Source organism: Neohortaea acidophila (assembly GCF_010093505.1).
Source record: "Neohortaea acidophila strain CBS 113389 unplaced genomic scaffold BDY17scaffold_1, whole genome shotgun sequence".
NCBI classification, from domain to species: Eukaryota; Fungi; Ascomycota; class Dothideomycetes; order Mycosphaerellales; family Teratosphaeriaceae; genus Neohortaea; species Neohortaea acidophila.
The window spans coordinates 2,004,469-2,027,955 of NW_022985510.1; the positions used below are offsets into that span (position 1 = coordinate 2,004,469).

The window sequence follows — 23,487 nt, forward strand, 5'->3', positions numbered from 1 at the left end:
GACAGACCGCGTCAATCGTTGCAGGATTGTCCTCGTGGATGTGTAGTCGTGGATCAAACATCACCCCGCCTCGGCCGGCTAAATGTTTATCAGCCCAGCGTCCTTGCCATGACGGCTTCGGAACGCAAAGGCTCAGCGTTGACGAGTCGCACCAGGTCTGAGGCTGTATCGAGAATGTATGTCAATCCGCCAGCTACATGTAGTCGCTCGTTCCATTGCGGAGTTCTCATTTTGCTGTATCCTTGATATACATCCACCCTTTGAAATCGGCTTCCACCACCATACATTGTAGACACATACAACTACTCCACCACCAGCCAACCAGCCCAGATCGTCGACACGTTCCTCTCAACCATGTCTTTCCGACCTGCTATATCCAGTCACAGGTGAGCTCATTCAGTATTTCCCTCATTGGCGATTATCTCACTGATTGTTGCAGTCTCGGACGAGCATGGGCGCATGACCTTATCTCGAAACTTGACCAAGCGGCAAGAGTCGGCCTCGACATCGAACTCTTCTTCGAAGACCTTGAATACTTCTCACATTCCATACCCGGAGACTCGCCTGCTGAGAGACAACTGCTTGCTGCAAAACGCATTCGATCATTATGTAACGAGCGATCAGTATCAATCGTGTGCTTGCAGCCATTCATGCACTACGAAGGACTCCGAGATCGCGAGCTTCATTGCGAGAGGGTCGACGAGTTCAAACACTGGATCAGACTGGCCAAGATCCTGGACACACGTATCATCTCGGTGCCATCGACTACCTTGTCAAGAGAAGAAGCCAGCGGAGACATCGATCTGATTGTTGGAGACTTGCGTGAGATTGCCGACCTGGCTGCATCCAGCGGTGTCAGTGTCGCGTATGAGGCACTGGCGTGGGGCACACATGTCGACACTTGGGAGGCTGCTTGGAATGTGGTGCAAAAGGTCGACCGACCGAACTTTGGCATCTGCTTGGACACGTTCAACATGGCCGCCCGCGTCTATGCCGACCCCACCGCGCCTTCTCGAAAGACACACAACGCCGAGCAAGCCATGCGAAAATCCCTCCAGCGACTTGTCGAGCAGGTTGATGTCGACAAAGTCTTATACGTCCAGGTTGTGGACGGTGCATTGCTTGCAGAGCCTCTGATCGAAGGGCATGCATACTATCGACAAGAGCAGCCGCCTCGGATGAGCTGGTCCCGAAACTGCAGGCTCTTCTACGGCGAGGAACCCTTAGGCGGATATCTACCGGTGCGAGCCATCCTCGATGCCATCCTCACCGGCCTTGGATTCAAGGGCTGGGTGAGTGCCGAGCTCTTCAATGTCAGCTTGACAGAGCACAGTGCAGCGGTGCCCCAAGAACACGCAGATCGAGCATGGCAATCGTTTGATAGGATCCGGAACGACTTCACTGCTGCCTCGCATGTTCAGTCGCCATGTCGAGAGATTGCTGATCAGGTAGCAAGAGCGCAGCTTTGAGGTTATAGAACTTTCATAATGATAATGCTCATCCCCTGCCGATAGCGTCCGGCCAGGATGTCCCTCCAGCCAACCGCTGCTCCATTCCGTATAGTGAAGGATTCAAGTACGCGAGTAAAGGGTCCGTAGGCTGGTAGTCTTCGCCAAAGAACTCTGCAAGTACCACATCGGGCGCAAAGCCAAGATTCTTATAGAATTGCGACTGCTGACCCGCATCCTCGTGTTCCAGTATGTCATCAAACTCCTCAAACACATTCACGGGCGTTGGGAAGCTTCCAAATGTGCTTCCGTCAAACCCAGCCTGAGAGGTAGCTGCGTGGGGATATGCCAGTAACGCGACATCGTGGACCGATTCGATATGCCCACCGGCTGGCGAATGCGTTCTCAGCTGGGGACTTTGAAAGTCGGCGATACCCAGGGGTTGAAGCGGTGTAGGCGTCATGCCAGAGAGCATCGTACTAATTTGATCGGCTGTTGGTCTGACCAAGTCACTCTGATCATGGGACTGCATCGCCGTCGTGGACAAGACGCCTTGGTACCCAGTCTGGCCAAGGAGCAGGCATGGCTGCACTCTTGTGTGTTTGGAAGAGGCGTTTTCCAGCAAAGAAAAAACGACCATAATACCCGACCCTGCCGAGCTTTCCGCAGCGGCAGCACCGGTGAGATCAGTGTCGTTGTTGGCCAGCGAGGTCAATGCGATCCGCACAAGTGCATTCAGCGTGCTCAGCGCCCTGATTGGAGGTTTCAGGCCTGATTCCGGAGCATAAGTCATTGGATCGTACCACGGCGACCACTCCTCGAGCCCGTCTTCTTCCACAAAGCCTACTTGATTGACATACGAGTGTCGAAGATGCGTAGGTACTCTCAAGTGACACGCAAGCGCGCTCTCCAGAACAAAGGCGGCTAGCTGCAAATGTCGGCACCATTTCGTTGTTTGTCCCAATTTGTTCATAAGTCGGAAGAGAAGCAGTAGTGAGACGACGCTGCCGATCCGTAGCCATGCAGCCAGTGTACGCTGCTCGCTCATGTCAAGCAGCACCATTACGAGCAGTGCTCTGATGTGCGGAATCTCGTAAGCGGTGTCTTTGCCGACTGTAGGGATCAGACTCTCGGCTGTGTCTCGTATCCAACGAGATTGCTCGGGGTCAGAAGAGGTTTGCGAGGACGCCAAGGCCAAGATACTCCAAAGCTCTGCGTGCTCCGGTGCACGAATCTGGTCGCCGGTCAGGCCCTCGCGGGGATAGGTGTACATAAGCTTAAGCTGAATGTGCTTTTCGGTGACTGGCAGCCAAGCATTGGTGAAGGCGAAGTAGTACTCTAATAACTCCCACGCATTCTCGGGAAGTTTCACAAGGACGGGAGCAGTTCCAGGCGCTGAGAGACGGGGGCCAGGGTTGGATGTCAGTATCTCGTCGAGATTAGCAGCCGCTCTCGAGGGAGGATGCAGGTCCAGGGAAGTCGTTCGAGATGGCGGAGACAAGGCCAAGCCGGTGTTGTTCACGTCATTCATGGTCGTACTGCCTCCAATATATTCGCCTTCGGTGGTGACCGGCTCGCCCGAGAGCAATTGATCGAGTTGCTTTGGTAATGGAGACTTCCTCCACGCCTGGTGCAGGGCCTCGGCCGTCTTGGATTCTTTCCACCCTATGGCTTTACCCGCATCGCCGTCGTCGTGGGTCAAACTGCTCGTCAAGCCGAGCTCCGCCTGCGGATAGGTGTGGAACAGCCAGGCCAGAGTGACCTCGAGGGTGCGAATGTAGTTTGGCTGAATCCCACGCTTCTTCGGCGTCGCCTCGTAGGAGCATCCTCGCGATTGCGTTATGCACGTCTGGCATGGCTTGGCCCCGTCGCAGCGTTCGCGATTGGAGCGACATTGATCGCAGGCGCGCGACACGCGCGAGCGCTTGCTTACATAGACAGCGTCGCTGTCTGCGGCCTTGTCGGCGACCGCAGCATCGGCCGTTCGTTTGCCATTGACCATTGCAGCCGCAAGCACATGATCGAGGCGACGCCTGTCATCCGGCCCAGGCTTTTCCCGGGCACCTGGAGATGGAGTGGAGGCGTGGGCGAGGGCGAGGAGGGGGAGTCAAGAGGAGTGCGGGGCGGGGAGGGGGCGCGGGTGAGTCTTCTTCCGCCGCCACCCCTTCCTCCACCTCCCCACGTGTGTGTGCCTTACTTGATTGCCCTGACATCGAGCACCACCGCGCAAGCATCGGCATTCTGCACCGCCATGGCCACGGCCCATGCGGGCGTCAAGCGCACGCATCACGAGATGAATGGCGGCGTCCACGGTCGGGAGATTTCGGCGACTTCCTCGCGGACCAACTCGCCATTGCCCGCCGCGCTCAATGGAAGGGCCGAGTGGGCCAGGGCTGGTTCAGTCAGCAATGGCCTGCGGGCAACGCGATTTCCCCTTTCCAGCTCCCTCGTCCTGATCGGGCTTCCGGGTGCTGGCAAAAGCACACTTGGAGTCATCGCAGCCACGGCTTACAACCGTCGCCTTGTTGAACTTGACAAGGTCTTCGCGGAGGTTGTCGGTACGCCCTCGATTGCCTACCGGAAGCTGCATGGACCGGCAGAGTATCACCGACGACACGCGGAGGTTCTCAAAGACACCCTTGAACGGTACAGTCAAGACGCTGTGATCATCTGTGGGATCTCCGACCTCGAGAACCATGGCGCTCCGTTGTTGCGCAATTATGCCGCAACCCATCCCGTTATCCACGTTACCCGTGACGCGATCGGCATCCAGTCCTATCTGAAGGCGTTGACAATCGAGAGAATCAGTCAACTCCTGGCGGCCAGCGACAAACTACTTCGATCGTGTTCGAACTACGACTTCTACAATCTGTCCGAGACCACCGATCACGGCTCGACTACCTCGCCCGAAAGCGCTCAGGTCACGCGCCAGTCTTCCGAACGCGGCTTTTTGACCCTCAAATCAGTCGAGCGTGACTTTTTGGCACTGGTGCAAAAGGTGTTTCATGGCTTCGACCGATGGCTTCCGCAACGTCCCGTGGAGCCATTCGCCAACATGGAGTTGGCAAGCCGAGACCGAACTTTTGCCCTCAGCCTCGGGGTATCCGACGTTCTTGGACGTAGCGTCGATCTGGACCACGCACAAGTCGGCGTGGACTGCGTTGAACTGACCATCGACATCGATGTGCGCAGCAATCGTCAAGGCTACCACGAAGTTGCGCAAGCATTTGCCATGCTGCGACGCTCGACCACTTTGCCGATGCTCATCAACATGACGAGTGCTAAACGTCCGCAATTGGAATCCAAAGCCTATCTCGAGATGGCGGAGCACTGTCTGCGACTTGGGCCCGAATTATGCGCCATCGATCTGGCCCTCGATGATATTCACCTTGCTCCGCTCATTGCCTCCCGCGGCGACACGAAGATCATGGGTGTCTCGGATTTCACTCAGCGACCCGCGAAAGGTTGGCAGGACGACAAGTGTTTCGACAAGTACAAGCGAGCACGAGATGTCAAATGCGACATGGTCAAGATCACAATGCCCGCCCGCGATGTGGATGATGTCTTTTCGATTCACGACTTCCGCCGCAAAATAAAGGAATCCGCCGACTCCATACCACTGATAGCTTTCGCTACTGGATCGGCTGGCCGTACGTCGAAATGCTTCAATACGATCTTGACTTCAGTCCAGCCTCCAAACGTGGACTCGGCCTCTGAAGTCTCCAAGACTACCGATGGACAACTCACAGCGCGAGAAGTTACCATGGCGCTCTTCTCCTCCTTTGCGCTGGAGCCTCTTCAGTTCTTTGTGTATGGGGGGAATGTAGAGGCCTCCCTGTCACCTGCGATGCACAATGCAGCGTACGAGGCATGCGGATTGGCATACACCTACAGGACCAAATCGTCGAAATCACTGGACGAGTTTAAGGAAATCAGCGCAGGGATCACATTCGGCGGCTCAGCCATAGCGCAACCGTACAAGACTGCCGTCATTGACTTACTCGATGGTCTGAGTCCACATGCCAAAGCGATCGGTGCCGCAAATACAGTCGTGCCCATCAGAGATTTCACGGAAGGTGGCCAATTGCCGGATGAGGACAAAGTCATCACGCAACGTCGGCGTCAGGGTCCTGTCAAAGCTCTGTATGGCTTCAACACTGGTATGTATCCGCCGATGCGATGGTGAGTGACGCGCTAACATGTGGCAGATTGGATAGGACTGCGTGCTTGCATACGCAGGGGCTTGTCACCGGCCAACACCATCCAAGCATGGAGCAGTGCGCTGGTATGTGGAGCGGGAGGCATGGCGCGAGCAGCAGTGTACTCCCTGATCTCCCTCGGCGTGCGAAATATCTTCGTGTGCAACCGGACTGTCTCTCACGCTCAGAATCTCGTGGAGCATTACAATCGACTCGCGTCCGAAGGCCTGCTGTCTCAATTCATCCCCGACAAAGAGACCCACGGCCCTGTTCGCCTACTCGATTCCTTCAGCAGTAGCTGGCCGAGAGACATCCGACATCCAACCATGATCATCAATTGCATTCCACGACGAACTCCCGCCGGACAGTCTACCGATTTCTCCCTCCCTGACGACTGGCTCAAGAGTCCCACAGGCGGGGTGGTTGTCGAGGTTGCCTACGATTTCCCCGTCTCTCCCCTGGCGCGGCAGATCCGGAAGGCAGCACCCAAGGGTTGGATATTCCTGGATGGCTTCGATATGATTCCCGAACAGGCGTATTCACAGTTTGAGCTCCTTACGGGCAGGAGGGCGCCAAGGAAGCTGATGTTGACCGAGATTATGAAGTATTACCCCGCCGATGCTGAAGGATAGAAGGAGGGGATTTACGGGCAACGATGTATGCAACTGGCTTCGTATTAGAGCTCATATATCTCGTGGTTGTATCATTGGAACCGCCTTAGGGTTAGGGTAGATGTCACGGCATCGGAGATGGCCGCTGGTGGAATGAACCTCACGTCCCACCCGTAGTCCAGCTCCGATGCAATGCTTTACATAAACGTTGTGCAGCGATTGTCTGGCGGCAGGGTCCGACGCAAGGCAGAGCCGCGACTTTTGCTTTAATAGGCCCGTCCGTTGTATCTTCATCTACACCTGCAGGTGAGCGCCGTCTCTCTATCTTCTCTTATCTCTGTCCACCTCGTCCCCCGCCCACCCCGCATACGCCTGCTGTCTTCCCCTTCTACTCGACTCTACCTACACAACCTCCCTTCAGTCAAGCACAATGGCGACCCTCAGTCAAGCACGCTACGGCAAAGACAACGTGCGCCTCTTCAAGGTCCACCGGCACGACGATGGCACGCAAGACGTGACGGAAATGACCGTCTGCACCATGCTCGAAGGCGACATCGCCGCCTCGTGGACCAAAGCCGACAACGCCAACATCGTCGCCACCGACACGCAAAAGCAGACGGCCTACGTCATGGCGAAGCTGCACCCCGTCAACCCGCCCGAGCTCTTCGGCAGCATCCTCGCCCAGCACTACATCGACGAGTACGCGTGGATCGACGCGGCGCACGTGAGCATCGTCGTGCACAAATGGACGCGCATGCCCGTCGACGGCAAGCCGCACCCTCACTCCTTCCTGCGCGACGGCGACGAGAAGCGGACGGTGGAGGTGACGGCGTCACGGCGGCCGGGCAAGATTAGCGTGCGCAGCGGCATCACCGACTTGCTTGTCTTGAAGAGCACGGGTTCGCAGTTCTGGGGCTATCACAAGGACGAGTATACCCGGCTGCCGGAGACGCGCGATCGCATCTTGTCCACGGAGGTCGAGGCGGGATGGCAGTGGGACGATTTCCGGGACCTCGAGGCGGTGAAGAAGCGGGTGGAGGCGTTTGATCGTGCGTGGAATGATGCCCGCACCATTACGCTGGAGACATTTGCCAAAGAAGACAGTCCGAGCGTGCAGAATACAATGTACCTGATGGCCGAGCAGATCCTGGCCGTGGCGCCTGGCGTGCGGGCGGTCGAGTACTCGCTTCCCAACAAGCATTACTTTGAAATTGGTGAGTTTTCATGATACCTTCGTCTGACAGGGGAGCATGGAGACGCTGACTCAGTGGAACAGATCTCAGCTGGTTCAAGGGACTGAAGAATACCGGCAAGGACGCCGAAGTGTATGCTCCGCAGAGCGACCCGAACGGCCTAATCAAATGCACCGTCACGCGACCGAGTGCAGCAGCGAAGATATAAAGTCTTGTGCTTTCGTGATTCCTCACAGGCCTTTCCAGCGTGGGGTATTACGAGTGGCATACGAATATATAGAGCGAGCGCACTGCACTTCGACACGGTCTAGATTTATATATGACATATATCATCTCTTCCACATGCATGCTTCGTTTGAATAGTAAGTATATGTATATACTACAGACGCTGCCCAGTAGATCGACGTTGGTACGACCCTCGTCTACCACGCAGTATAGCCACCATCAATGACGAGATGCGCGCCGGTCATGAAGGAGGATGCATCGCTCAACATGAACAGCGCCGCCCCCTTGTACTCGTGCGGCTCCGAGATGCGACCGAGCATGTTCTCTCGTTCCCAGATCTGCCTCAACAGAGGGTCGTCTTGGAAGTTCTGGCGCACCATCTGGGACAATTGTATCAGCTACTGTCCAAAGTGACAAAACTTGCAAGACTTACCGGCGTCATGATGTTTCCAGGGCAAAGGACGTTCACACGAATGGGCTTGCCATCGATGATCTTGCCCCATTCCATGGACAAGCTGCGGCCCAGCTGGATAACGGCGGCCTTGGAGGAGTTGTAGACGGAGCACGTCAGGCCTTTGTTGGCAATCAGGCCGCTCATGGACCCGACCAGGCACATACTGCCGGGCGTCCCGTACTTGACCATCTGCCGTGCGCAGCTGACGGCCGAGAGATAGACGCCTTTGTAGTTGATGTCCATCATCTGTGGTCGCGTCTTGTCAGCGGGACACGTTCTCAGGGGCGGGGAGACACTGCACACGCACCTCGGTGATCTTTTCGGGGGGATACTCGAGCGCGGTCGTCACGTTCTGCACTCCTGCGGCGGCCACCAGCCCATCGAGTCGCGAATGCTTCTTGGCGATGCGTCCGATGACCGCGTCGAGGTTCTCGGCGTCCTGGACGTCGACGCGATCGTAGCTGATGCTCCCGCCATAGCTCTGGTTCTCGGCGAGCTCCTGCGCAGCCTTGAAGTCCGGCGAGGGCTCCGCTAGTCGGTCAAGGCAGTAGACTGGGAAGGATACAATTAGTTGGGCCGTGCGGTGAGCAGTAGGCAAGACGAATGGCTACGCACCATGTCCTCCGCCCTCGACCAAGGCTTCTGCGAGCGTCAAGCCGAGACCTCGCGCTCCGCCGGTGACGACGAAGACCTTGCCATCAAGCTACGCGGATTGAGATCGAGTCAGTCCAATGCAACATCGTTGCCGACAAGAGCTTGCTACAGACCTCGAAATCCTCAAAGCGGCGACGGGTGCCGTCGGCGGCGGTGTGCTCGAAACGCTTCGATATGGCAGGAGATCCCGTCTTCAGTGCGCGCGGCGTTGCACCCGCTTCCAAACGGGCATTAGGTCGAGTCAATGCGCGAGTGTGAAGGGCTGCGGCGGTGGTGCGGGGGACTTGGGAGGGACGGAGGGTCGATTGGGCGGCAGCAGCGAATGCTCGCGGCCGGGTTCGTGAAAACATGTTGGACTCTTGTGGCGATTGGGAATTGAAGAAGAAGAAGCGTGCCAGAGGAATATTCAAAGGTTTTTGTGTCTTTCCACCAGCAATAAAACCATATGTGCTTCCGCATGGGGCTGATGTCATGTCGATCGCCAGCTTATGTTGAGCTTCTTTTAAGCGGGTCCCCGCAAACTCTGGTTTTTTGCCACGAAGGGCAATCCGTCGTGACGATTTCGACACGCGGATACAGACGAATTGATGGCATGTGGGTTCGACGTGGAGAGGACAATGACTGTGGAGGGGGATGAAGATTGAGAACGGAGCAAAAAGTAGATGTCTCGTCGCTATGTACAGCATGCACTGTCCATCAAATACCCGAGCAAATTCTGCTTCCTGCCACCGTCAATGGTTACTTCTAGTTGCTCCAAAAAGGTATTGACATTCGAAAAAAGGTAATTAGTCAATCATTAGAATAAAGAGTCGACCAAACCCGCCCTGACCCGGTGAGGGCAGGCCTAGCTGGTCTGCTGGGGGCCTATGCGGCTGTGAAGAACGCCTTGCTGCCCATCGGCTGCCTTTTCTCCCCCACATGTACAACGGAACACCACACGAAAGTAACCCGGATGCAATGTCGATGCAAAGTCTCAAGGGAAGCCGCTTATGCCATGCGCGCGGGAAGGTTGCTGCCCACGGAGCGCTTGTTCTTGGGTGGGGGAGGGGGCGGGCAAGTGGGCTTGAAGACGCCCAGGTCGACGAGCCACGCGCCGGAGTTGAATTCGCTGTACACGGTCTAGATGGAGGTTAGCGGGGAGCACAGAAGATGGCAAGGTCAAGACAAACCTGGATCTGGAAGGGGAAGGCCGCGGTGGCGTTGTACACGGTCTCGGCGGCGATGATGCCGGTGACGGTCTCGGGCGAGCCGGGGGCAACGGTGGTGGACCAGCGGATGAAGACGGTGTCGCAAGTGTACCACAGGTTCTCCTGGCTGAAATAGTCGTTAGTACTCGTTCGCACAGAAGTTGTAAAATTTCAAGGGCTGACGAGAAACATACTTGAAGGGAATGTCAGGCTGCGAGCCCTGGCCCTGGATGAAGGCGGCACGGCTGGTGAAGGTCGGGGCGTCGAGGGGGACGGGGCCGGCGGGGCAGCCGTAGTCGATGAGGGTGTTGACGCTGGAGCTGTAGTCGGTGTAGTCGGCGGTCAGGTAGGCCTCGGCGTTGGCGGTGCTGTAGGCGGAGATCAGGTCGCCGAAGTTGGTCGCGACGGTCTGAGCCTGGGCGGCAGTCATGCACGGCGGGCCCTCGCAAGTTGGGGCAGAGGTGGCATAGGCGGCAGCGGCGAAGAGGCCGGTGGCGACGGCGGAGGTACGCATGTTGATGGTGTGTGGGTGTGGATTAAGTTGATGGACTCGGGGTGGATTTGTATAGGGCGCGAGGAACGAATGGACGCAGCAGCAAAGGCAGCAGCAGCAGTGAGGGTGTTGATGTACAGAGAGTAGGGGTAAGAAGGACGGAACGGGGGCGAGTAGCAGGCGACGCCGGCCTTAAATGAGAGATGGATTGAGTTTGGGGCGAGAGATGAAGACAGGCGAGCTAGAGGCGGCGCACGCGAGACGGCGAGGCCCCATGCGCGCGAGCAGGCGGCGTGAGTGGCCGGTCGGGGGGCGTGTAATTGCAGAGGCTCGGAGGATGCTGCGCGCGGGCTGGGCGGGCTCGCGACCTGCTCCACCCTGCTGCTTTATTTGGCAGACGAGGGGGAAATTGACCAACGGTCGGGCGAGGTAGCGCGCCAGTCGCATGCAGGAACAGCCGGCTAGCGCTCCTTCCTCCTGCCCACCCCGAGTCTCGATTCGTCGGAGGAGAAGGGGCGGCGGATTCGCGGCTCCACCTGCGCCTCTGTTTTGGGCATGGCCGTGTTTGCCGGTGCGGTGCGCTGCGTATTGGAAGCCGTCAGCAAACAGGAGACGCTCCGTCGCTGTTTGTTGTTCTGGCAGTGACAGACAGACGGATGAAAGACGCCGGCGCACGCGACATACATATGTGCTGCATCTCTGCTACAAGTGACACCCGACGACACACGGGCGGGTGCATGGATTGTGCGACGGCAAGCGCGGCACTCTTTGTTTCGCATCAAGGCCATTGTTTCTGTGCGCGTGCCTGTCGCTGCCTGTCTCCTGTCACCCTGTCCTGTCCTTTTTGCCTTTGCCGAAAGTCTAAAATTGGGAACGCACCGCACCCTCCCGCCACTCGTCTTCACCAAATTGACGATCATGTTGTCACCCAAGCATTTCTGCTCCAAGCGAGCAAAGTGGCTGGGTATACATGATCCAGCGTGCCAGCACACACACTGGTGTATCTGAGTGTCTCTCTTTCTCCTCCCCTCGCAATGCTCCTGCGCAATCAAGGCGCGCCAGGCGCCCAACCTTTTTTGATTGCGCTCTCGGCGCCTGATTTCCCACCTGGTCGCGCGAAATTAAATCCTTCTTCTTCACGTGATACGTCACGTGACCCTTACGCCACCTCGAATCCTCTCACTTACCGCACCACGAGAAGGTCCTTTCTACAACATGAACCCCTCCTCGAATAGTCGTCTCCAATATTGAGATCGATCCAGGTCAAGTACAACTCCATCACTGTATATACTTCTCCGCCTTTCCTGCCTACCTTTCCTTCACTGTTTGGCATATGAGTGGTGGTCTCCACGTCTACACATGACGTAACTCTCTCTATCATTCTGCTTCATGTTCTCCCCCGTATCATACCACAACATCAAACCCGTGACATCCCCTATTCCCTCATGGCTTCACCCACAACAAGAAACTTCCTCATCACAGGCGCCGGCCGAGGCATTGGCCGCGGCCTCTCCCGCCTGCTCCTCCAACGAGGCCACCGAGTCCTGCTCGTCGACTACAACGACGAAGAACTAACCCACACCACCTCCCAGCTCTCCCAAACCCACAAAGCCGGCGCGGACTTTGACTCTCTCAACTGCAATGTCCGCAGTCCCTCCGACATCCTCTCCGCCGTGGAAAAGGCAAAGACTCTCTTCTCCGGCCACCTGGATTGCCTCATCAACAACGCCGCCTGTGAGTTTCTCTCCCCCGCCGTCGCCTCTGTAGCATCGACACCCCCTCTAAACGACACCAAGCAACATCCGGCGTAGGAGGCACCCCGCTTTCCGCCCTCTCGCTCGCCGACTGGAACACATCCATCGAAACTAATCTCACCGCTCCAATGCTCATGTCGCAAGCCTGTCTGCCTCTGCTGCGCAAATCCCCCGCCCGCCCCCACGGCGGCAGCATCGTGCACATCTCCTCCACGCGCGCCGTCATGAGCGAGCCGCACAACGAGCCCTACTCCGCCACCAAGGCCGGCTTGCTGGGCCTCTCGCAGGCCATGGCCGTCAGCTTGGCCGAGGACGGGGTGCGGAGTAATGCCTTGTTGCTAGGCTGGATCAATGTGACGAACGAGTGCAAGGATGCTGACGCGCGGGGTCAGAAGTGGGAGGAGGGCTTGACGGCCGAGGATCAGGCGTGGCATTTGACGGGGCGCGTGGGTAGAGTTGATGACGTCCTTCGCGCGGTGGAGTATCTCGTCGAAGCCGAATTCGCGTCCGGCACGGAAGTGGTGGTGGATGGCGGCGTGACGCGGAAAATGGTGTACCCAGAGTGAGGACGAGTCAATCTCGCCAAAAGCTATTTGCTGTCGTCTGCGAGCTTCCCATGCTGCAAGACGGGGAGAAGACGGGATGTATCGACCTAAATCTGCATGCACGCGGAAAGGTCTGAGCATATGCGCACTAGCGCCTCCCCGATCTCCATGGCCATCATAAATCCCCAGTATCAAAAACGCCAAACGTGGCTCCCTGAACGACAAAAGTCCCGGTCTTAACGCCCTTCGTCCTCACTACTATCCTCCTCATCCTCCAATACGATTTTGCGCAAGACGCTCTTGTCAAACAGATCAATCACGTATCGCCGCTGGGAGATGCCATACGCATAACTTGCCAGCAGCGCCATCACCTTCTTGAACAGCGCAGGCGAGTGGAACCCAGGCGCCTTTTGGTGCTTGAACGCGGCCAGCGCCGCCAGCGACTTGTTGGTGAGCACCGTGTTGCCAAGCTTGGTGATGCCACTCAGAATACCCGCATTGGTCGGGTCGTCATCGGTGATGGCGGACGTGGCGCCGGTGCGTACGCGCAGCCGCGCGACGTCCGATTCTCGCTGGTGTGCGGCCGTGAAGGGCTGGATGGAGAAGAGTTTGTCAAAGTCCAATGGGAGGACGTAGCCGAGGCTCTCCCCCACGGCGTTGGTCGTGCCATCCCATCCGTACTCCGCGAGAATCTCTTGACCGTGTAGACTTCGAGAGATCAGGCCGAGGACGTAGAATGCGGTGCCCCGGAGTGTCATGACGAGTGACGACTCCGCGATTTGCACGATATACTTCACGACGTCCGTTCGTTCCAGGAAGGGTGCGCCAAGTTCCATGGATCCGACATTTCCAACTGCCCAAAGACATCCCTTCACCTTCAAGATGGTCTCGGGGTCTTCGTCTTCCCTGGCAAAGTCTTGGATGGTGGCGGCAAACTCCTCGAAATGCCCCTTGACCTTGAGTAGTTCGCAGCCTTCCGCCGTGCGAGTCAGCTCCCGATAAAAGTGAGGGGGCACGGTGCCATAATCTTGCGGCTCTACTGGTTCGTCCAGGCCCGATGGCGTCTTCTCCGGTAGATCCGCCAGTGCCCGCGCAAGCGAGGCCTCCACGAGGGTGACGTAGGTATCGTTGCGGCCGAGGAACCAGTCATCCATTTCCTTGGTAATGTAATCGAGGCCATCCAAATAATGGTAGCCGACGGATGTCGACAGGAAGCGGAGGAGCAGCGGAGCACCAATCTCACCGAGATGATCCAGCGCGGGGCGGCATCTGACCACATATTCCAGACTGGTCATGGTATTGCACGCCTCCTCGAGGATCTTGATGGCCACTTCACACACCTCAATCTCCGGGTCGTACAACTGCCCGACTAGCAGGCGTATGGCCCACTCCGCCGCACCTCCGCCAATGATCGTTTGTGTCTGGATGGGCAGCACGGCGTACTTACGCAGCAGGCGAGTCGCTGTGATCCTCATCTGCTTGGATCCAGACACCATGGTTTTTGACAGGATAATTCGAGGATGGCTGTCGAGCGTGTAGTCGAGATTGGTGAGCATCGCGCGAATGAGATCATCGCGGTCCTTCAACTCCACAATGTGATAGAAGATGTTGATGATCTTCCACTTGATCAAGATGTGGATGCCTCTTTGGTCCGAGCACATGACACCGAGCATCGAGAAGTAGCCGCTTACAAGGGTCTCAGATAGTCGCTGGGGCGAGAAGAGCGGCGTCTTCGAGGTGATGCCGCTGACGGGATCGAATTGAGCCAGGCACTCTGCTATCTGCGGAATGATCTTCGACGTCGTCAAATACGCCACCCCCTCCATGTGCTGCAGCATGCATTTTAGCAAGCTGCAACCCATGCGGACATATCGCTGGTTGGACTTTGTGTTCGGCGCCTCTGAAAACCGGAACTTAAACGGCCTCAGGAAGCCAAGCAGGCGATGCACGAATTTGACGTTCTTGAGAGCGTCGTTGAAGCGAGGCGGGTTGGTCATGGGCCCCTCAATTAAGTCTTGAATCAGTGGCCAGTCCCATTTTTGATAGTTGACAGAATTGAGAACACCCGTATCGAGCATCTTCTGCCGGAAGAGGGCTTCGTCCATAGCCGCGTTGACTTGTGTCTTGCTGGTGGCTCGCGCTCTGGATGCTGCGCTGGCGTCTTCAATTCCTTGCGAGCCTTCCTTGTCCCCGCCGTGTTCCGGATTTGATCGGTATAATGTTCGGTTGATGCTGTCCACTTGGTACACCGTAGCCAGAGCATTGAATCGGTCTTCGTCATCAAACTTGATGGCATTGTTGAACAGGCCAGGCATGGATTGCAGACTTTGACTCCACGAGCTAGGCAGAAGTTCGGATGCCAATCGCAAGACTTCGGCGATCAATAACGACGTCTTGCGCTGGAAAGCTTGGTCCGGTGCATCGCTTTCGGCGTGCATGAGGCCCTTGAGCAGCCCTTGGCGAAGTAGAATAGCCAGAGCCACAGCTATGAAGTGATCGACCAGACTTCGTTGATGCTCGTCGACCAGAACATCGGACTGGGTGGGTTTCGCGTCCTTGGACTGCATCCTCAGGTTTGTAACTCGGTTATATGTCGTCAGTCTTCGACCTCCGATGAAGCTCGTCGACCAAGAAGGCGACTTCACCCGCAAGATGTCGATGAGTAGATCCAACGTTGCCGCCCTCACGGGAATGCTCGAAATGTAGAGGGAGGACACCACCGATCGAACGGGCAAAAAGTCGTGCAAGCTCAATGTCATCAGCCCGGGCCACGACTTGAACATGGCAGCGATGACTTTGGCGCTCGATGTCAGCTTCTCCTCAAAATGGGAGGAATATGGTTCGGTGAACGTCGCAAATGCCGCGCTGAATTCGTAGCCGGAGCCCAGCATCGCCCTTCGTGCGGGCAGATCCATGAGATGCACAAAAGGCGCAAGAAGGGTTTCCGGAGCGTGATATGTGCCACTGCCCATGGCATCCGCCAGCACGCCAACTCCATCGGCGTTGATTACGAGCTGCGGATCTTTCAGCAGCATTTCCGCCAACGTCAGCGTAGCCATGCTCCGGAGGGTATCGTCGGAGTGATCGGCGACGGCAACAACGACGCGTGCAACTGAGGGATGAATCTCACTGCAGCCATCTTTCACATCCAAGAAGGCTCGGATGAACTTCAATGCTTGTTCGCGTTCGACGCGCGCTTTGCCTTCCTTCACCAATGAGAGGACGACGAGATGATCGGTCTGCAGAGCTCGGATGGTCGCGAGGGACTTGCGATCGGTAATGGCATAACGCATGACTCTGTACGCGGCCGCCACGACCTCTCTACAGTCACTGAGCAGCAGCATTTGCATGCGAAGGCCGAAAATCGACCACGCCAAGTCGTACTTGAGCGTCGGGTGCCTTTTAAACAGCTCAACGAGGTCGTTGGCGCGATTGATGTAGTAGTCCGCATCGAGCTCCTCGGCTTCCAGCGACTGCAGGATGTCTGCGAAGATGTAGGTAGGGCTTTCCAGCTCCGGATCGTACTCTTCCTCTGCGTGGCCTAGCTGTTGTCCCGGCCCATCGGGCGATCTGGTGGGAGCAGAGCGGAAAAATTGGGACAGTCTGGCTCGGGGACTCGTCGGCCGCTCTTTACTTCGCTCAATCTCCGCTTCGAGGTCCAGCTTTAAGCGGGCAATCTTGCGGTTGGACGTGTTCAGCTCCGCCTCGACAATGCGCCTCTGATCGCGTGCCTGCTTCTCTTTCTTTAGAGTGAGTGCCTCGAGCAGATTCTCCGTGCCCGCCTTCATCTTCATCTCCTTCTCAATCTTACTCCTGTAGTCGGCCTGGCGCTGCTCGGAGGTGGTGAGGTCATTGCTGGCGTCGTACGCGCCATAGCTGCTCACATCGGTGCGGGAGAGGTCGGCGGCGCGGGAGAGGTCGGCGGCGCGAGAGAAGGGCAGACTACGAAGATCAGAGGCAAAGCTGCCGGGCTGTGGACCAGTGGCGGAGCGGGCGTAGGACTGGGTGGGACGGATGGTGGAGTAAGAGGAGGCGGCGGAGATGGTGCGGGCATCTTTGCCCGTGCCAGGAGGCAGGAGGCCGTCGGTGCGTTGAGCGGTCGTCATCTACGCTGTCACCTCCCCCGAGCATGAGCCGCAGAGACGCTGCTACCGCTCACGTCTTCGTGCATGGAGGAGGAGGGCGCGAGAGGGAGATGCTGGCTGCATGTGCAGAGGATGGAGATTCACATGCGCGTCTGTCTCTGGGTCGTGCTTCTAGTCGAGGGAGAAGCGTGGAAGACTGGCCGTATTGCCAGCTGGGGTGGGTGTGGAAAGTGTTGGAATGGTGTCCAATGGAGAGGTGAGGTCAAGGAGACGCGGGGGGGTTGGGCGAGACACGTGCTGGTTATCGATAGTGACACGGCATCATGAACCGAGACACAACATCATCCTTTGTTGCTACATCAATTAAAAACACAGTTTAGTATCAGATATTTCGAAGATTGTCGAGAGTCTTGGCCGTTCACGCAGTCCAATTGCGCAACACATCCCTCCCTCCAACTCTGCCGCGACCACTTGAGAAGTTGGCGTGAAGGACATCTGATATCCTCTCTAATGCTTCGGCGAGAATGAGCGCGACAAACCTGCAGGCTCTCCTGCGCTTGTTATCGCAAAATGCAAAAGTGCCTCTCGCAACGGCGATGAGCAAAGTAAAGGAGCTCCAGGCCGCCGACCTCGACTCGGCCGAGAAGATCTCCAAGGTCAAAGTCGATGCGCTGAACCCCATCTTCAACGACGACAAAATCTGCAAGCAGGTGCTGGCGGCGGCGAAGCGGTCCGCGAAGAAACGCGCGGCGGGCGACGATGCTGGTGCCGCGCCGTCGCCCAAGAAGAAAGCGAAGAAGGGAGATTTACTGTTCGCAGCCGATGCCGATGCCGCTGCAGCTGCTTCTCCAGAAGAGCTTGAAGCTGCGCTGGAATTGCCATCAAGCGATGCCGATGAAGCAGAGTTAGAGCAGACCGTGCTGTTTACTAATCGTGCTCCGCTGGCATTGGCGTTCGTGTTCACCTTACTGAAATATTCCATGCCGACGCAGCCACTGTCGAGTAGACTGAGTCTCGCACAGGGATATATCAGCATCACAAGTCGAGCGAGAGCAGTCTACCTGGGCATTGAGAGTGGCAAAAGTGCCGAAGAAGAAGGGTTTGGAGAAGGAACTCCTTCCGTCTTCATTACGGGCAAGGAGATCAAAGTGTTGAGACGATGGGGATATGTGTGGAAACGGGCTGGAGATCAGCTGCCGGTGGACGGTTCTTCGGCAGCAGAAAAGAATAGCGAAGTGCCCGACGAGGGGGATGAGCCACAGGTAGGAGAGGACGAGCAACCGGCACTGTGGGCTCTGGATCTCGAAGCTCTGAAAAAATCCAACAACCACGCGCCCATCGTGTCTTCCGCCTCCCACCGTAGCACCGCCAACGCCGCCCTACCAATCTACACCCCCCAGTCGGCGCGATCGTATCTTCTCCGAGCATTCGACACTGCTCCCCCCTCCACCGACACCCAGAAGAAGCGATCAGCAGCAGCCAGAAACGCAGAGAAGGAAAGCAATCTCGGCAGACTTCTGCGTGCTCTGGACCTGCTGTACCAGTCCTGGGCAACGATATTGCCACCTGAAGACCTCGACAAGCGCACATGGGGCTGGTATGTCAAAGTCCGCCCGGACGTTGCGGACGGCGTGGCGGGGTGGGGCGGGAAGAACAGTCTGCGGCTCGCCGACATTCTCGCATTGAGGAGACAGGGCTGAAGAAGCAGGATCAAGCATGTCGAGTCACCCAGGTGGCGAACTCACTGACTGTGCTCACTCCGACCGCTGGAGATTTGTCAAACACTTCGAATGCATCGCCAGCGGGAAGCTCATCAAGCCATTGGACATCGGAATGTTGGCTTACTTCATCCCGGGGACCAACCAGGACGGCATTCCAACCGGCATTCGTGGCACCAAGCACGTCTTTCTTATATTCATCACCAACGTAGATCTTCCGCCAGTCGTCAAGAGACTCTCCAGCGTCTGCGCTGGCAGTCTGCTCCGCCGCCACGAAGATCTCCCTCGCCGGCTTCTCGTGCCCGACGTCGTAAGACATGATGGTGAAATTGATGTCGTCGGTCCTGGTCTCGGCTCCTTCCGACGACGGCCTGCCACCATATCGCAGCGGACCCACGCGGAGACCTAACGCTGTGAGAGTATCCGGAACGCGGTCGTCGGAATTGGTGATGACGCCTACGAGCACCTCCCGACGGCGGCGTGGGTCCTGGTCGAAATACTCCCGCAGTTGCTCGAAGAATTGACGCACGCCGGGCACGAGTACATAGCCTTCGTCTGACCAAAAGCGATGGAGCAGCTTAGGCACCAGGTCGCGCGGTAGTTGTGTGTCCTTGCCCACGATCGGTAAAAATGTGTTGGTGATTATCTGGCGGCGTATTAGTATTGCGAACGAATACGAGTGGTGGGGAGGACGGACATTCGTCCACCATTGCTCCGAATTCATCCCCTTTGCCTTGCCGAAGTTCGGATGCTGCGATGCCTCTTGCTTGAAGGCTTCGGTTTCATGACGACTCATCAGCAAATGCATCAGCTGATCAATGGAATCGTCGTCGAGTGCTGAGCATACCGTCTTTAAAGGTGCGCTCCACATCAGCGTCACGAATGTTCTGCAAGCCTACTGCGCGCGCCACCTCGGCATATTGCTGGTGGACTGGCCGCTTGGGCGTGAACAGGGTTCCAAAAGCATCGAAGCAAATCAAAAGGCCTCGTTTGGACATGATATTGATGGAACGGTGGGCAACACCCGAAAGATGATGGAAAGCGAGGTGAGAATGAGGTGCGAGCATGCACGAGTGGTGCACGGGCCAAGCCTGTAAACTGCCCTTGTTGGACATTTCGCCTCAGCCTCGCGGCCGAACAGGATTATGATACTGTAGCGGTGCCCATCTACTGCCCCTGCAAAAGTCTAATAACTTTGATGAGATCACCCGTCACGCCCATGGCCGTCACGTCACCACCAGCGCCCGCGCCCTGGATGATGAGCGGGTTGCTGCCGTACCGCTTGGTGTAGAAGTTGATGATGTTGTCGCTTCCCTTCAACGCAGCAATGGGATGGTCCGAATCAAACTTCTCCAGGCCCACTTTGACCGCCTTGGAAGCAACGTCTATACTCCCCACAAACCGCAGCACCTTGCCCTCCTTCGCCGCGCCGTCCTTGATCTTCTCCATCTCGTCGTCATGATTGGGCAGCTTCTCCATGAACTCGTCGCCGCTCGAGCACGACTCCAGCGCCGAAGGAATGAGCGATTGGACGGGGAAGGAGGTAGGCGATTCAATCTGGAGCCCGACGAGTCTCGCGAGAATGGTGAGCTTCCTCGCGACGTCCAAGCCATTGAGATCGTCCCTCGGGTCCGGCTCGGTGTAGCCCAAGTCCTTCGCCTTCTTCACTTCCGCGCTGAACTTGCCCCCTCCACCTCCAACAGGCATGAAAGCATTGAACAGAAACGACATGGTTCCACTGAAGACGCCCTCGATCTTCGTCACCTCGTCGCCAGTCTCAATGAGCTCTTTCAGCGTGCTGAGGACGGGAAGGCCGGCGCCGACCGTTGCTTCGTGGAAGACATGACTTCCGCCCTGCGCGGCGGCGTCGAAGATGCTCTCCCACAGCTTCCAGGTGTCGGAAAAGGCCTTCTTGTTCGGCGTGACGACGCTGATGCCACGCTTCAGACACTTGGGGTATTGCTTGCCCAGGCCCAGGTCCGCCGTGTTGTCCACCAGCACCACCTTGCCCGGCGCGCTCTCGAGGAAGCCGAGGATCTCGTCGAAGTCTAGGTAGGGCTTCTTGCTTTCGTTGAGCGTGTCCAGGACGGAGTTGGGGTCGAGACCATTGTAGCGCTCGGTGAGGACCTGCTTGTTGCTCTTGCGCGCCAGGATCAGACGCAGGTCGACGGGGGGCTGTTGGGAGTCCAGGCGTTTCTGGAGATGCGCGAATTGAGGGAGGAAGGCCTTGCCTACGCCGCCGACGCCGACAATGGCAATGTAGATTCGTTGTGCGTCGGCCATGACAGTCGTGTGAGTGCAATGAAGAGATGTGACGGGGGAGAGAAGAAGGAGAAATAGCTGGGTGTTTTTCCGTGCCAATGGCGGGGTCGGGCCATTGTGCGTGGTGGGGTCGGGGATGCAGGGACGGGTGGAGTGGCTGAGTGATCTGCACCACCTCATACCTCTCACATGTGCACTTCTCCCCGAACGTCCACCCTCATCAACCCCCGACAATGTCCTCCAAGGACTCCCACCTCTACAACCAACGCCCCCACAACCTCAAGCACGGCAAGGAAATCTCCTCCTCCAACAGCCTCTCCTTCACCTCCCACCTCAGCTCCCTCATCAACGCCCCCACCGCCCGCCCCTCCAAACCCACCTCCGCCCGCCTCAAACCCAAGAAAGACGACCTCTTCCGCAAACCCAACCGCAACACCGCCAAGCGCGCGAAGCTCGACCTCGACGACTCCGCCGACAGTCCGGCGTTCCAGCAGAAGCACACGACAGATGGCGAGGGCGTGGACAGCGAGTTATTGCGGCGCAGCAGGAAGAAGATGGAGGAGAAGGCGCGCCTGTATGCCGCTATGAAGCGAGGCGATGTGGACGACGTGGACGAGAAATACACCGTCGACTTCGACCGGAAGTGGACGGATGCTTACGATGCCAACGACAAGGATAACGAAGATGACGACGATGACGATTCGGAGTTCGATGAAACAGACAGGGAAATCATCACCTACACGGACGAGTTCGGGCGCACGCGAACGGGAACGCGCCTCGAGGCCGCACGCGTCCGGCGCGCCATGGCCGCCCAAGAAGATCTGCAGAGCGACAAGTACACCGCCCGGCCGTCTGCGCCTGTGAACATCATCCGCGGCGATACCATCCAGCACGCTGCCTTTCAACCAGACGCCGTAATAGTGGATCAGATGGAGGCGTTGGCGCGGAAGCGCGACTCGTCACTTACGCCTCCGCCGGAGGAGCATTTCGATGGTCGGAAAGAAGTGAGGAGCAAAGGGACGGGCTTCTTCCACTTTAGCGGTGATGGTGACGAGCGGAAACGGCAGATGGAGGGGCTGGAAGCAGAGAGAGCGGAGACTGAACGAGTGCGGTCAGAGAGGGGGAAGAGGAAGGCGGATGCGTTTTTGGACGAGCTGGGCGCGGAGTTGGATGGGAGAGGGACGGCCGAAGATGGAAATGCTGCACCATGAAGTTCATGATACCCTATTATAGTTCCCCAATACGACCTCGAAACGCCCAAGAGCCTTGTTGACCTTTCTTGGCCCACCTGACCAAGCCCTTCCCGTTGCGTAGATTCTCCATATCGATATAAGTCGTACTTCGTACAGGTCGTGGTCCCAAGATTGATACGAGGACTCAATGCTTTTTCTTAGGCTCGACAACAGAGTTCTTCTCGCCATTGCCCCATCTGTCAAAGTTAGCAGCTTGTTTAAGGACCAGAGATGAGCACTCTCATGATATACGTACATCCATGTACCCCAGCCTCCGCCACCAGCGGCCGCCTTTTGCTTCCCCTTTTCGCTGGGACTCGACGGTCCAGTAGGAGACTTAACCACGTAGTCGTCTGGATCGGGCATGGCTTCATAGGCCAGGTCCTCAAACTCACTCTCGCTGCGACTCTTGTGCATGGGAGCATTGTCGTCAGGGTACGGGTAGGATTTGCGTCCAGAAGGCTGTCGCGGCATGGAAGAGCGCGGTGGGCGAATGGAAGAAGTGGCAGCGTGGTCGGCGGTACGGTATGCTTCGTAGTCAAACGCTTGCAGCAACGTGCGCAGGCGCTCTCGCTGCGTAGAGATAAAATCGGCCCTCTCTGCACCAGCCAGGTTGGGAGGAATGAGGTTGCCAGACTGCGTCAGGTCCTCTACCTTTGCTTCACGAGTGGTGGAGTCTGGGTAGGTGGTCTGCTGTAGAGCCTTGCCAATCAGACCAAAGATGTCGCTTGTCCCGGCGGCAGCCAGACCCTGCCTGGCTGAGGGCATGGCGAAGCGGTCCATGAGATATGTGCTGTAGCTGACATTCCTGCTTGGGGCGGGACTGGCCTGCTTGGGCTGCAGACCCAGCACCTGCACGCGCACGTACTCGATCACTTTCTTGACAGCATCCAGGCCTGCTGCTTTGGCTTTTTCGTGACCCTCGCTGATCATCCGGTCGATTTGTCTCTCGTGCTCTTCGAGAAAGGGCTCAAGGTACTGTTTGTAGAGGTAGACGCTGCCTTGCTTGCCGGGGAGGACGAGATACAGATGGGCGCCGAAGCGAATCCAGGCGTAGAAGGGAATGTAGGAGAGGATGAAGTAGAGTTGGGATTCAACGAGGAGGAAGAGGGAGAGGATGGTCCAGTAGATCAGCCATGGCGTGAGCACGGCGGGGTCGGAAGTGCGGAGGGCTTTGTAGGAGGCGAAGACGGGGAAGAGAATGGACGTGACGGAGCTGTAGAGGTAGACCTATCAGCGGACATGATGTAAAGAGCAGTTTGGGATGCATGCCCACGCACGTGAGGAAGTCTGCTATGAAGCTGAACATGTCGATGGGTGTCGTGTGACTGGCGGTGTTCGCGGGGGACGGAGATGGTCGAGCGACAGGGGCAAAAGAGGCGGACTGCAGTGAGGGGAAAAGAGATCGGGATGAAAGATTACTCGAA

At 57.2% G+C, this 23,487-nt stretch overlaps 14 protein-coding genes across 14 annotated transcripts; 6 read left to right on the top strand and 8 right to left on the bottom strand.

The window, feature by feature from the left end:
* Positions 1-354: 354 nt before the first annotated feature.
* Positions 355-1,469, top strand: BDY17DRAFT_320423 (3-dehydroshikimate dehydratase; the record flags this gene model as incomplete). Its single annotated transcript, XM_033736453.1, has 2 exons — positions 355-386; positions 440-1,469. The coding sequence occupies 2 exons, from the start codon at positions 355-357 to the stop codon at positions 1,467-1,469; spliced, it is 1,062 nt and encodes a 353-aa protein (XP_033594481.1).
* Positions 1,470-1,497: 28 nt separating this feature from the next.
* BDY17DRAFT_320424 (uncharacterized protein) lies at positions 1,498-3,450 on the bottom strand (the record flags this gene model as incomplete). The annotated part of the gene is made up of 1 exon (XM_033736454.1): positions 1,498-3,450. One exon carries the CDS (start codon positions 3,448-3,450, stop codon positions 1,498-1,500), a length of 1,953 nt encoding a protein of 650 aa, XP_033594482.1.
* A 291-nt stretch (positions 3,451-3,741) lies between these two features.
* Positions 3,742-6,279, top strand: BDY17DRAFT_244795 (type I 3-dehydroquinase-domain-containing protein; the record flags this gene model as incomplete). Its single annotated transcript, XM_033730567.1, has 2 exons — positions 3,742-5,608; positions 5,657-6,279. 2 exons carry the CDS (start codon positions 3,742-3,744, stop codon positions 6,277-6,279), a joined length of 2,490 nt encoding a protein of 829 aa, XP_033594483.1.
* A 179-nt stretch (positions 6,280-6,458) lies between these two features.
* Positions 6,459-7,794, top strand: BDY17DRAFT_289948 (uncharacterized protein). Its single transcript, XM_033732419.1, has 2 exons — positions 6,459-7,472; positions 7,535-7,794. Exons 1-2 carry the CDS (start codon positions 6,689-6,691, stop codon positions 7,657-7,659), a joined length of 909 nt encoding a protein of 302 aa, XP_033594484.1. The 5' UTR covers positions 6,459-6,688; the 3' UTR covers positions 7,660-7,794.
* Positions 7,795-7,873: 79 nt separating this feature from the next.
* On the bottom strand, positions 7,874-8,824 carry BDY17DRAFT_243390 (uncharacterized protein; the record flags this gene model as incomplete). The annotated part of the gene is made up of 4 exons (XM_033730428.1): positions 7,874-8,056; positions 8,110-8,376; positions 8,438-8,682; positions 8,746-8,824. Coding segments are annotated over 4 exons (774 nt in total), but the record flags the coding sequence as incomplete, so codon positions are not given.
* BDY17DRAFT_20886 (uncharacterized protein) lies at positions 8,424-9,614 on the bottom strand. The gene has a single exon (XM_033730132.1). It carries the CDS (start codon positions 9,468-9,470, stop codon positions 8,829-8,831), a length of 642 nt encoding a protein of 213 aa, XP_033594486.1. The 5' UTR covers positions 9,471-9,614; the 3' UTR covers positions 8,424-8,828.
* A 157-nt stretch (positions 9,615-9,771) lies between these two features.
* On the bottom strand, positions 9,772-10,485 carry BDY17DRAFT_320428 (uncharacterized protein; the record flags this gene model as incomplete). Its single annotated transcript, XM_033736455.1, has 3 exons — positions 9,772-9,903; positions 9,954-10,098; positions 10,166-10,485. The coding sequence occupies 3 exons, from the start codon at positions 10,483-10,485 to the stop codon at positions 9,772-9,774; spliced, it is 597 nt and encodes a 198-aa protein (XP_033594487.1).
* A 1,424-nt stretch (positions 10,486-11,909) lies between these two features.
* On the top strand, positions 11,910-12,784 carry BDY17DRAFT_320429 (uncharacterized protein; the record flags this gene model as incomplete). Its single annotated transcript, XM_033736456.1, has 2 exons — positions 11,910-12,198; positions 12,261-12,784. 2 exons carry the CDS (start codon positions 11,910-11,912, stop codon positions 12,782-12,784), a joined length of 813 nt encoding a protein of 270 aa, XP_033594488.1.
* Positions 12,785-12,999: 215 nt separating this feature from the next.
* Positions 13,000-16,869, bottom strand: BDY17DRAFT_320430 (Rapamycin-insensitive companion of mTOR, N-term-domain-containing protein; the record flags this gene model as incomplete). Its single annotated transcript, XM_033736457.1, has 1 exon — positions 13,000-16,869. One exon carries the CDS (start codon positions 16,867-16,869, stop codon positions 13,000-13,002), a length of 3,870 nt encoding a protein of 1,289 aa, XP_033594489.1.
* A 503-nt stretch (positions 16,870-17,372) lies between these two features.
* Positions 17,373-18,548, top strand: BDY17DRAFT_244234 (uncharacterized protein; the record flags this gene model as incomplete). Its single annotated transcript, XM_033730512.1, has 1 exon — positions 17,373-18,548. One exon carries the CDS (start codon positions 17,373-17,375, stop codon positions 18,546-18,548), a length of 1,176 nt encoding a protein of 391 aa, XP_033594490.1.
* A 54-nt stretch (positions 18,549-18,602) lies between these two features.
* Positions 18,603-19,564, bottom strand: BDY17DRAFT_320432 (HAD-like domain-containing protein; the record flags this gene model as incomplete). Its single annotated transcript, XM_033736458.1, has 4 exons — positions 18,603-18,614; positions 18,694-19,212; positions 19,264-19,340; positions 19,414-19,564. The coding sequence occupies 4 exons, from the start codon at positions 19,562-19,564 to the stop codon at positions 18,603-18,605; spliced, it is 759 nt and encodes a 252-aa protein (XP_033594491.1).
* Positions 19,565-19,610: 46 nt separating this feature from the next.
* BDY17DRAFT_289957 (homoserine dehydrogenase-domain-containing protein) lies at positions 19,611-20,891 on the bottom strand. The gene has a single exon (XM_033732420.1). It carries the CDS (start codon positions 20,847-20,849, stop codon positions 19,734-19,736), a length of 1,116 nt encoding a protein of 371 aa, XP_033594492.1. The 5' UTR covers positions 20,850-20,891; the 3' UTR covers positions 19,611-19,733.
* Positions 20,892-20,996: 105 nt separating this feature from the next.
* Positions 20,997-22,128, top strand: BDY17DRAFT_21021 (uncharacterized protein). The gene has a single exon (XM_033730133.1). It carries the CDS (start codon positions 21,062-21,064, stop codon positions 22,037-22,039), a length of 978 nt encoding a protein of 325 aa, XP_033594493.1. The 5' UTR covers positions 20,997-21,061; the 3' UTR covers positions 22,040-22,128.
* Positions 22,129-22,205: 77 nt separating this feature from the next.
* Positions 22,206-23,369, bottom strand: BDY17DRAFT_320435 (TB2/DP1, HVA22 family-domain-containing protein; the record flags this gene model as incomplete). The annotated part of the gene is made up of 3 exons (XM_033736459.1): positions 22,206-22,257; positions 22,317-23,276; positions 23,341-23,369. The coding sequence occupies 3 exons, from the start codon at positions 23,367-23,369 to the stop codon at positions 22,206-22,208; spliced, it is 1,041 nt and encodes a 346-aa protein (XP_033594494.1).
* Between the last annotated feature and the right edge of the window lie 118 nt (positions 23,370-23,487).

Excerpts from the sequence above, each read along its gene's own strand:
- BDY17DRAFT_20886 (XM_033730132.1), bottom strand. The coding sequence starts at position 9,470 with ATGCTGTACATAGCGACGAGACATCTACTTTTTGCTCCGTTCTCAATC.
- BDY17DRAFT_289957 (XM_033732420.1), bottom strand. The coding sequence starts at position 20,849 with ATGGCCGACGCACAACGAATCTACATTGCCATTGTCGGCGTCGGCGGC.
- BDY17DRAFT_289948 (XM_033732419.1), top strand. The coding sequence starts at position 6,689 with ATGGCGACCCTCAGTCAAGCACGCTACGGCAAAGACAACGTGCGCCTC. Across the intron at positions 7,473-7,534 it reads CAAGCATTACTTTGAAATTG|ATCTCAGCTGGTTCAAGGGA; the intron begins GTGAGTTTTCAT and ends TCAGTGGAACAG.
- BDY17DRAFT_21021 (XM_033730133.1), top strand. The coding sequence starts at position 21,062 with ATGTCCTCCAAGGACTCCCACCTCTACAACCAACGCCCCCACAACCTC.